At 43.2% G+C, this 12,480-nt stretch overlaps 1 protein-coding gene across 1 annotated transcript in view; it reads left to right on the forward strand.

Annotated features, from left to right (window-relative positions):
• LOC141076431 (uncharacterized) overlaps nt 1-9,271 on the forward strand; it is an 84,252-nt gene extending 74,981 nt beyond the window's left edge. The window contains exon 11 of the mRNA XM_073563882.1: nt 6,877-9,271. Within this exon, the coding sequence (XP_073419983.1) occupies nt 6,877-9,092 (2,216 nt within the window). The 3' untranslated portion in view covers nt 9,093-9,271. The remainder of the gene's footprint in view (nt 1-6,876) is intronic.
• The last annotated feature ends 3,209 nt before the right edge of the window (nt 9,272-12,480 follow it).

Consider the following 12,480-nt stretch of genomic DNA (forward strand, 5'->3'; position numbering starts at 1 on the left):
GTGTCTGACGACAGATATCCAGGCATGGTGCGGTTAGGGAACACGCCAAGGCTAGGTGCAAGGCAAGGTGTGTGTGTAGTGGACACGCCAGGGTTGAAGGCTAGGTGCAAGGCAAGGTGTGTGTGTAGGGGACATGCCAGGGTTCACAAAACGAGACAGGGTGCATGTGTAAAGACACGCCAAAGCACAAGGTACGAGACAGAGTGCGTGTATAGAGACACGCCAAGGTCAGGGTTCAAGGCAGGGTGCGTGCTAGGAGCCACGCCAGGGTTCAAGGCAGGGTGCGTGCTAGGAGCCACGCCAGGGTTCAGAGCAGGACTCGTGCTAGGAGCCACGCGGGACGCACACCTCACTGGCCAGTGCACACGGCTGTAACGCCAGCACGAGGCACGACCTTGGCACAGGAGGCGGGCAAAGGAACCTTCGTGCTAGGAGCCACGCCAGGTTCAGGGCAGGGTGCGTGCTAGAAGCCACGCCAAGGGTTCAAAGCAGGGTGCGTGCTAGGAGCCACGCCAGGGTTCAAGGCAGGGTGCATGCTAGGAGCCACGCCAAGGTTCAGAGCAGGACGCGTGCTAGGAGCCACGCGGGGGACACACCTCACTGGCCAGTGCACATGGCTGTAACGCCAGCACGAGGCACGACCTTGGCACAGGAGGCGGGCAAAGGAACCTTCGTTCTAGGAGCCATGCCAGGTTCAGGGCAGGGTGCGTGCTAGGAGCCACACCAGGGTTCAGAGCACGACAAGGCAAGGAACAAGGCAAGGAACACGGAGCAGAACATAGACAGGAACAGAGCCAGGTCAGAGCGAGGACAGAGTCTAGCAGCGGAGCATAGGCCGAAACCCAGAGCCAGGCCAAGGGAGAACCTTGGGACTAGACTTGGAAATGTGCAAGAGCGCACCAAAGGACAGAGAGTGGAAAACCAGGCTGAGACAAGAACATTAGAAGTACTACAAGGCTAAGAATAGCAAAGACCAGACATGGCGAAACAGGCAAGGCAGAGAACAGAGGAAGGACTACAAGTCAAAGAATAGCTAAGGCGAGACATAGCAAAACAGGCTAAAGCAGAGAACAGCGGAAGGACTACAAGGCAAAGCAAGGCAAAGACAAACATGGCACGAGAGACAACACAAGACATGGCACAAGACAAGAGACGGAATACGAGTACAGTGCAAGGGCACAGAATAGAGGGAGCAACCCCACAGACAAAGAGCCATGCAGGGAAGCAACACAATAATCAGGCACTGGGCATAGGAAGGGGCCGTCTAATATAGGGCATAGCACCTCCTCTTCTAGGTCAGGACCAGGGGAGCACTTCCAGTTCAGATGCTCCAAGATCACAGAGTGCGGTCACATGATTAGGGTGTCAGACATGAGGAGATAATTGCAGAGCCAGACAGTGCAGGATCCTAGGAAAGGTCACATGATCAGAGTTTCAGACATGAGGTGACTGCAGAACCGGACAGTGCAGGATCCCTGTAAAGGTCACATGATCAGAGTTTCAGACATGACGAGGTGACTGCAGAACCGGACAGTGCAGGATCCCTGTAAAGGTCACATGATCAGAGTTTCAGACATGACGAGGTGACTGCAGAACCGGACAGTGCAGGATCCCTGGAAAGGTCACATGATCAGAGTTTCAGACATGACGAGGTGACTGCAGAACCGGACAGTGCAGGATCCCTGGAAAGGTCACATAATCAGAGTTTCAGACATGACGAGATGATTGCAGAACCAGACAGTGCAGGATCCTTGGAAAGACACATGATCGGGGATTCTAGACATGACGAGGAGATCACAGAAGGCAAAGCAGAAACGCAGGCATCCTGCAGCCCAGCAGACCTGAGGTGAGTGTGCACACTGCTCTAGGGAACAAGCAGTTATAGCAGACCCAAGGTGCGCATGCACATCGCTCCAGGGGTTCATGAGGCAAAACAGACATGGCGGACGTGACAATTATAGGCATTATCAACAGTGATATCAATGCTATTATATGCATTATGCAAAAAAACCCCTGTTTGGGAGAGAAGAACAGACAATTTGCGGCGCCCTAAGTGCGTAAACACAATATTGTAGTCTTTAAAGGGTGCACAATTTTATGCACTCACCTGATAGAAGACTAATATAGCTTTGGATTATGTATCCTCAAAAATCCTTCCTTTTGGAATACTTCTCAGAAGACAGGGCTTGCAGCTTGCCTCGGGTGGATCCAAGTGAAAGAGCCGGGTTCAGGCTCACACAGGATGAGTAAATCAAGAAAGGCACATCCAGCCCATAAACGGCAGCGCTTCCCAGGACTCACATCCAAAGATGATATTCCATATTTTTTTATTTCATAGGTTAAAAAAGAGAGACAACGCGTTTCGGATACAGTGTATATCCTTCATCAGGTATCATAAAAACACAGTACAAATCCTAATAGTATAAAATTCAGTTACACTTATATATAGTAGCAGCCTTTTATCCCAGTCTCAGAAACTTGATTTAGGGTGTGGACCAAGTTCAGTTTATGGGCTGGATGTGTTTTTCTTGATTATATGCATTATGTAATAATGGGGGCAGGTCAGTGAGGGATCAGCGACCTGTCATAAGCCAATACAGATGAATATGTAATCAGAGCACCACATAAAACCCCGCCCACAGCCCCACCCACAGCCCCGCCCCAGAGCACGAGAATCTCATTAACTGAAAACTACAAATACAGATTACACAACAACCACAAGACGGATTTCATCACCAGGTATCATTGTAATCAGTATAACGGCGCTGACCTGACAGTGTCTGTAGGTTACTGAGCACAATCCTGCTGACAGGTTCCCTTTAAGACATCTCAGCTCTGCACTATTATACACAGTTCTCTATAAATGTGTAATATTTCTTCTTGAAACTCATCTGACAGAAAATATTGGAGCTTACGATAGTTTAGATTGTGACGTCACCGAGCCCCATACTCTAATTACCCCAGAGAGGTTTCACCACTAGCTGCTCATTTATTACTGATGGAGACTGTGGAGTTTGATCATTTCAGTAGATGTTATTGTCTATAGTCACAGTGTTTGATTACAGTAGTGTCCAAAATCCTCTGATTTAACCTCTTCCTGCGGCCAGTTTTGTGTTCCTAATCAGGCCCCATTATTAATATCTGACGTGTGTCACTTTATGTGGTGATAAATTATTCACAAAGGATAATAGAAAACAAATGGATCTTACAAATTATTCTCCAGCTTCTCACTATACCCTACATACGGTTGTACACTACTGTCTGGGCACATGGCAGTGTTCAGAAGGGAAGGAGCGCCATTTAGCTGTTTGAATGCAGATCTAGCTGGAATAGTTTGCAGACACAATGTATTGGGAGCACTGTTCATGGTCACCTGGCAGCTCAAAAGATGTCCACCATGAACATGCTTGGCTCTATCTTCTCTGCTTTCCATATCCCAAGGATTGCCTTGCTCATCGCCCTTTAACATCCTCACATGGAATCTGGACTTACACAGGGACCCCTAGGCTTGGACCATGGTGTTACCTGCTATTCTGTGGTGTTAGATGGCAAGAAGAATAGTCAGGTAGCTGGGTCAGAACCAGAAGGACAGAACATAGAATCAGAAGACACAAGAGTAGTCAGTAAACGGGCCACGGTCACAGCAGGAAACAAATACACAAGCCACAAGCTGAGCACAGAGGACTGAACCAGAGGAGACAGCGCTGTATCTGGCAGATTCCGGCCATGTGCTTTGCGCTTTAGTAGGGTGTGGTACTTTCCAGTTGGCTGAAGTAGGGAGCAGATTACTCCAGCTGGACAGCAGGAACAGATCCCAGATGAGATTGGACACACCATATGCAGAAGCCCTAATATAACTAAATGACAGAAAACCAGAATAGTCAAAATCCCCATAAAGTGATTCCATGTTATTAATTAATTCACTGATGGTTGTAATCTATATACACGGGGTCAAAATTGTTGGTACCCCTCTTTTAATGACAGAAAAACCCACAATGGTCACAGAAATAACTTGAATCTGACAAAAGTAATAATAAAGAAAAAATCTATGGAAATGAGCAATTGAAAGTCAGACATTGCTTTTCAATCAAGCTTCCACAGAATGTGTAAATCGCGGGGTGTTCACTAATTAGCATCACAGGTGTCTACAATCCTGGAATCAGTGAGTGGCCTGTATAGAGGCTACAGATCCTCACTGTGCTGTGTGTTGACATGGTGCGTATCACACTCACCATGGACCAGAGGAAGCGAAGGAAAGAGTTGTCTCAGGAGATTAGAAAGAAAGTTATAGACAAACATGTTAAGATACTGTCACACTTAGCGATGCACCAGCGATCCCGACCAGCGATATGACGCAGTCAGGATCTCTGGTGCATCGCTAAGTGGTCGCTAGTGAGCTGCCACACAGGCAAATCTCACCAGCGACATCGCAGGGGTCGGGGGTCGCTACTTGTCAGACGAGGCGATCCTGACGTCCTCCCGCCCGCATCCACCAATCGCTCGTCGGCGCCACAGGAAGCCCAGCAGGAGGCTGACGACGAGAAACGGTCCAGGATGTTCTTGCGCGATCAGCGATAACCAGCGGGGGAGCAGTCGGAGGTAAGTATCAGACATAGCGATATCGCTAGCAATATCGCTATAACGTCACAAAAACCAGTGACGTTATAGCGATATTGCTAGCGATATCGCTTAGTGTGACAGGCCCCTTAAAAATTATAAGACCATCTCCAAGCAGCTTCATGTTCTTGTGACTAAAGTTGCCCATATTATTCAGAAATTTAATACCATGGGACTGTAGCCAACCTCCCTGGACATGACCATATGAGGAAAATTGATGACAAATCAAATAGATGGATAATATGAATGGTAACAAAAGTGCCCAGAAAAACTTCTAAACAGATTATAGGTGAAGTTTAAGCTCAAGGAACATCGGTGTCAGATCGCACCATCCGTCGTTGTATGAGCCAAAGAGGACTTCATGGGAGATGACCAAGGAGGACACCATTGTTGAAAAAAAAATCATGAAAAACAGACTGGAATTTGCCAAACTACATGTTGACAAGCTACAAAGCTTCTGGGAGAATTTCCGAAGGACAGATGAGATAAAAATGGAACTTTCTGGCAAGGCACATCAGCTCTATGTTCATAGACGGAAAAATGAGGCATATCACAAAAAGAACACTGTTCCTACTGTGAAACATGGAGGAGACTTTGTACGTTCTGGGGCTGCTTTGCTGCATCTGGCACAGGGTGTCTAGAATCTGCAGGGTACAATGAAATCTCAAGACTATCAAGGGATTCTAGAGAGAAATGTGCTGCCCGATGTCAGAAATCTTGATCTCAGTCGCAGGTCATGGATCTTGCAACAGGATAATGACACAATACACAGCTAAAAACAGACAAGAATGGCTAAGAGGACAATATTGGACTGTGCTGAAGTGGCCTTCTATGAGCCCTGACCTAAATTCTAATGAGCACCTTTGGAAAGAGCTGAAACATTTCATCTGGAAAAGGCAACCTTCACACACGAGACGAGTGGGCCAAAATACCTGTCGAGAGGTGCAGAAGTCTCAGTGACAGGTACAGGAATCGTTTGATTGCAGTGATTGCCTCAAAAGGTTGTGCAACAAAATATTTTAGTTAAGGGAACCTTCATTTCTGTCCAGGCCGATTTCATGAGTTTTCCTTTTTTAAATTCTGTGGAAGCATGGTTGAAAAGCAATGTCTGACTTTCATTTGTTAATTTTCATAGATTTTTGATTTATTATTACTTTTGTCAGATTCAAGTTATTTCTGTGACCATTGTGGGTTTTTCTGTCCTTAAACGAGGGGTACCAACAATTTAGACCATGTGTGTAGGAGGAGTGAATATTTTGACTCTACAGCCACTTTCTGGAAATTAACATGCAGTGGATGTTGGAGAGTGAAAATTACACATTTGCCATTTTCTTACCCAGCACATAGTGCCCAGATTGTGCTCCAGGAGACACACACCGCAAATTAAGTGGGTTCTTCTCACTATAATATTGCTAAATACAGGGATCCTAAGGCTATGTGCACATGTATGCAGAAAATTTCTGCTTATAAACCGGATTCCTTCCCAGAAACCGCACGTTTTTCTGCGCGTTTTCCGTGTGTTTTTTGCATGGTTTTTGCGCAAAAAAAAGCACGGTTTTTATGCATTTTTTTTCCGCGCGATTCCATACACATAGAACTAGCCAGAAATGCGGAAAAATCCGTGAAATTAATGAGCATGCTGCGTTTTTACAGCGAAGCGGTTTTGTTTTTTCGCGGTAAAAAACATCAATATGCACAAAAAGTGCAAAATGCATAGAAATGAATAGGAAGTGTATTTTAATCGTTTTTTTGAGCGGATTTTTTGGCAAATCCGTGGAAAAAGCGCGAAAAAAACACTACGTGTGAGCACAGCCTAAATGCTGTTTGCGCACACTGCAAGACTCCGAAATGAGAGGGGATTTTGCTGGATTGGTTTATAGAAACCTTGTTGCTTTTCAGCAGCCTTTGAGCCACTAATAGTGCGGGAACCTCTGTTTTTCCATTAACAGATGATGGACCTGAGTGGGGACTTGTTTTTGTGAGATGAGAATTGGTATTATTTTCGCCTACATAACATTGATTGGTTTCTTTATATTTGATATTTGGGAGGCAGAATGAACAAACAGTTGAACACCACACACTACTGGTTCATCCAACAAGGTTTTCTATTAGACTGTGAACTGTCATTGTCTTGGTAAATAATTAAAGGTTTTTACATAAGCTGTCCATAAAAATGGCAAGCTACCGTAAGTAGAAATGTTCAAAAATATAAAACTCAAGGATATTTTATTAATAAATAATAGTTTTTTATCTTAGCAGATGACTGTACCAGGAGATCAGAGGGACAGCTGACATCTTCAATTTTTAAATCTGATCATCTTGAGATCCAACAAGATACAACTGAAGTGATTGCTGTTACTCCAGATATATCATCATCCATTCACAGCAAAGATCTGTCATCTGATCCTATGAAACAGGTCCCATCTTCTGATTCATTACTGACTAATAAGGGAAATCAATGTCACAAAAGAGGCATTAAAAAACAACCTGCTACTAAAGCAAAGAAGTCATTCTCATGTTCAGAATGTGGGAAATGTTTTAACCAGAAATCCGATTTGGTTAATCACCATAAAACTCACACAGGGGAGAAGCCTTTTTGCTGTTCAGAATGTGGGAAATGTTTTGCACTTAAATCACATTTTGTTACTCACCAGAGAACTCACACAGGGGAGAAGCCTTTTTCCAGTTCAGAATGTGGGAAATGTTTTATACAGAAATCACACTTTGTTACTCACCAGAGAACTCACACAGGGGAGAAGCCTTTTTCCTGTTCAGAATGTGGGAAATGTTTTATACAGAAATCACATTTTGTTACTCACCAGAGAACTCACACAGGGGAGAAGCCTTTTTCCTGTTCAGAATGTGGGAAATGTTTTATACAGAAATCACATTTTGTTACTCACCAGAGAACTCACACAGGGGAGAAGCCTTTTTCCTGTTCAGAATGTGGGAAATGTTTTGCACATAAATCAGATTTTGTTAGACACCAGAGAACTCACACAGGGGAGAAGCCTTTTTCCTGTTCAGAATGTGGGAAATGTTTTAACCGGAAATCACAATTGGTTTATCACCATAGAACTCACACAGGGGAGAAGCCTTTTTCCTGTTTAGAATGTGGGAAATGTTTTAACCTGAAATCAGATTTGGTTAATCACCATAAAACTCACACAGGGGAGAAGCCTTTTTGCTGTTCAGAATGTGGGAAATGTTTTGCACATAAATCACATTTTGTTAGACACCAGAGAATTCACACAGGGGAGAAGCCTTTTTCATGTTCAGAATGTGGGAAATGTTTTAACCAGAAATCACAATTGGTTTATCACCATAGAACTCACACAGGGGAGAAGCCTTTTTCCTGTTTAGAATGTGGGAAATGTTTTAACCTGAAATCAGATTTGGTTTATCACCATAAAACTCACACAGGGGAGAAGCCTTTTTGCTGTTCAGAATGTGGGAAATGTTTTGCACATAAATCACATTTTGTTAGACACCAGAGAATTCACACAGGGGAGAAGCCTTTTTCATGTTCAGAATGTGGGAAATGTTTTAACCAGAAATCAGATTTGGTTAATCACCATAGAACTCACACAGGGGAGAAGCGTTTTTCCTGTTCAGAATGTGGGAAATGTTTTAACCAGAAATCAGATTTGGTTAATCACCATAGCACTCACACAGGGGAGAAGCCTTTTTCCTGTTCAGAATGTGGAAAATGTTTTATACAGAAATCACATTTTGTTACTCACCAGAGAACTCACACAGGAGAGAAGACTTTTTCCTGTTCAGAATGTGGGAAATGTTTTAACCAGAAATCAGATTTGGTTAATCACTATAGAACTCACACAGGGGAGAAGCCTTTTTCCTGTTCAGAATGTGGGAAATGTTTTATACAGAAATCACATTTTGTTACTCACCAGAGAACTCACACAGGGGAGAAGCCTTTTTCCTGTTCAGAATGTGGGAAATGTTTTGCACATAAATCAGATTTTGTTAGACACCAGAGAACTCACACAGGGGAGAAGCCTTTTTCCTGTTCAGAATGTGGGAAATGTTTTGCACATAAATCAGATTTTGTTAGACACCAGAGAACTCACACAGGGGAGAAGCCTTTTTCTTGTTCAGAATGTGGGAAATGTTTTAACCGGAAATCACAATTGGTTTATCACCATAGAACTCACACAGGGGAGAAGCCTTTTTCCTGTTCAGAATGTGGGAAATGTTTTAAGCTGAAATCAGATTTGGTTAATCACCATAAAACTCACACAGGGGAGAAGCCTTTTTGCTGTTCAGAATGTGGGAAATGTTTTGCACATAAATCACATTTTGTTAGACACCAGAGAATTCACACAGGGGAGAAGCCTTTTTCATGTTCAGAATGTGGGAAATGTTTTTGCACTAAATCAGAGTGTGTTAGGCACCAGAGAACTCACCCAAGGGGAGAAACCTTTTTCATGTTCATAATGTGGAACAATTTTTAGCCAGAAAGGGAGTCTTGTTCCACACCAAATAACACACAGGGGAGAAACTTCTTTCTTGTTAAATGAAAAATAAATCTTGATCACATCAGAGAAGCCATTTTTCCTGTTCATAATGTGGTAATGTTTTAACCAGAAATGGAATCTTACTAATAATAATCTATCTTTTTATATAGCGCTTACATATTCCGCAGCCCTTTTCAGTTTGCACACATTATCATCACTGTCCCCAATGGGGATAACAATGTAAATTCCCTATCAGTATGTCTTTGAAATGCAGGAGGAAACCCACGCAAACACGGGAAGAACATACAAACTCCTTGCAGATGTTGTCCTTGGTGGGAAGTTGAACCCAGGATTACAGCACTACAAGGCTGCAGAGATAACTACTGAGCCACCTCACCAGAGAACCCACACAGGGGAGAAGCCTTTTTCCTGTTCAGAATCTGGGAAATATTTTAACCGGAAAGCGCTTCTTGTTAAACATCAGAGCAGTCACACAGGGGAGAAGTCTTTTTTATTTTCTTAATGTGGGAAATATTTTACTTGGAAATCAGCTGTTAATAAACATCAGAGACGTCACGTAAGGGAGAAGCCTTTTTTATGTTCATAATGTTGGAATAGTTTTAACCAAACTTGAATTTTCTTAAATGGGTTGTCTCTTGTCATTCCTCATGTTTGCTGACAAAGGGATAAAACTAAACTTCATTAATTCCAAATGTAAAACTATACCCATAATTCACCCCCTGAAGGTTAGTCAGTAGGTGACTAAGAGAAAAAAACACCCCACATTTCAGTATATAGGGTGAGGTGATGTATACACACTCACTCTCCAAGCCTCTCATTTCTATGGGTTTCATTGTGATCGCCAAAGGCGTCATCAGGTGACTAATATTGATCTATATTCAAGCGAGACTGGACAAAAAACAATTAAAATCATGTATCATGTTATCCGAAACAGAAAACTAGCCCCATATAGGCAGATCCCAGACTTCAAACTATATACTTCATATAGTTTTTACATCACGAGAGACATGGATCTATCATTCTACAGGAAACAACCTAGGGGTTTTCAGCCTCGGTTGGAAGAATACAGATCTATACAGATCTACTATTGCTGAACCATGGATACATTTGGAGAAGCCAGGTTGTGATCCTCGGATCAACTGGCCTTTTACCTTGTATGGACTGTATGGATTGTCATCTTCCTACGCTTGTCGTTACCTCCTCTCTGTGCGTGCCACAGGTGGGGTAGCGACCCTGGGAGCGAATCAGCGGAAGGGTGAGACTCTGTAATGTTCACTCTGTTGGGTATTTTGCTGGGACTGTTCTATGTGTTAGCTGCCTGTTTTGTGGTTCAAAAAAGCATTGCCACACTGTTTTACCCTCACTGTGTGTTGTCAGAGTAGCGTTATGCCCATGTTAAAGGGAGAGCCGGCGCTCGGTGGGACGATCCCTGATTCATGTGGTTTCAGCCAGTGGACGGGGGCACCCGCTGACCACCCCATGTCTCCACAGGCATGCTTCAATAGTCTCAATGGGAGGCTAGAAGCTGCTATAATCTGATCGGCTCTGCTACATACAGGCAATGCTCAGATCACCTGTATGTAGAAGAGTTGCTCACTTGCTATGAGCGCCAACCACTTGGCAGCGCTCATAGGATCCGGCAGTGACAACCATAGAGGTCGGCTGGAGACTTCTGGTTGTCATGCTAACTCATCAGTGACCCGCGCTCATGTGACAGGGTCACTGATGTGCGGGATTTCTGGCCCATCATGTGCGAGAAAAGATGTAGACTCAGCGCCGTGGCTCACATCAAAAGGACGGAGTCTGACATCAGCGTACATTTACACCCAATGTCAGAAAGGGGTTAAAAGGGATTGTTTTTACAGACAGAAGTGGTAATCAATCATGTATACATACAAATAACTACAAAAATACACAGCTTCTAATGTTAAATAGTATAGAGTTAAGACAAGAAAATATAATTTGGGTAAATATAATTTGTGCAAAATATAATTTAAAACACAGCAAAGAGGCAGAGATGCTGACCTGCCCAGACCTCCAAACAAATGCACTGTCAGGGTGAGTGGGCCCATATACTTTTTTTAAATCAGATAAATTTTTATTTAACCAAATTTAAGGTACAAAACATTCACTGTCCTATTAAGGGAATAGAAGAATCCAGGATATCTATAAACAGAAAGATAGTGAGGAAACACTTAGCTAACCTAAATGAATTCAAGTCTCCAGGTCCAGATGAATTACACCCCAGAGTACTGAAGGAGATAGCAGAAGAAATTTCTGAACCACTCTCCATAATCTTTGAAAATTCTTGGAGAACAGGAGAAGTGCCAGAAGACTGGAGAAGAGCAAATGTTCCTATCTTCAAAAAGGGGAAGAAGGTGGACCCAGGCAACTATAGGCCGGTGAGTCTGACTTCTATACCAGGAAAGATCTTTGAACAAATTATTAAACAACATGTAAGTCAATACCTGGATAAGAATGAAGTGATCAAACAGACTCAGCATGGGTTTGTAACTAATAAGTCATGTCAGACTAACTTAATTTCCTTCTATGACGGTATCACTGATTGGGTGGATCAAGGAAATGCTGTAGATATAGTATATCTTGACTTCAGCAAAGCATTTGACAAAGTCTCTCATACAATCCTTATTGAAAAAATGACTAAGTATGGAATGGACAAGGCAACTGTTAGGTGGATTCATAGCTGGCTTAGTGATCGGACCCAAAGAGTGGTCGTAAATGGCTGCACATCCAGTTGGAAGAATGTCTCAAGTGGGGTACCACAGGGCTCTGTCCTGGGCCCTGTATTGTTCAACATCTTTATCAACGATTTAGATGAAGGAATTGAGGGTAAACTGATTAAATTTGCTGATGACACAAAGCTAGGAGGGATAGCTAATACTAGAGAAGAGAGAGAGAGGATTCAAAAAGATTTAAATAAACTGGAGAAGTGGGCAGTAACTAACAGAATGGTTTTTAACAGGGAGAAATGCAAAGTACTACATCTGGGCAATAAAAATGAAAAAAGCATATATAGAATGGGAGGAATAGGGCTAAGTGACAGCACATGTGAAAAAGACTTGGGTATACTAATAGATCACAGACTGAATATGAGTCAACAGTGTGATGCAGCAGCAAAAAAGGCAAATGTAGTTCTAGGATGTATTAACAGAAGCATACAGTCTAGATCACGTGAAGTCATTATTTCCCTCTACTCCTCTTTGGTCAGACCTCATCTGGAATATTGTGTCCAGTTTTGGGCACCACATTTTAAAAAAGACATCAACAAACTGGAGCAAGTTCAGAAAAGAGCGACCAGAATGGTGACCGGTCTGCAAACCCTGTCTTATGAGGAAAGGTTGCA

Source organism: Dendrobates tinctorius, unplaced genomic scaffold (genome assembly GCF_039654945.1).
Source record: "Dendrobates tinctorius isolate UK_male_01 unplaced genomic scaffold, ASM3965494v1 ptg000404l, whole genome shotgun sequence".
NCBI classification, from domain to species: Eukaryota; Metazoa; Chordata; class Amphibia; order Anura; family Dendrobatidae; genus Dendrobates; species Dendrobates tinctorius.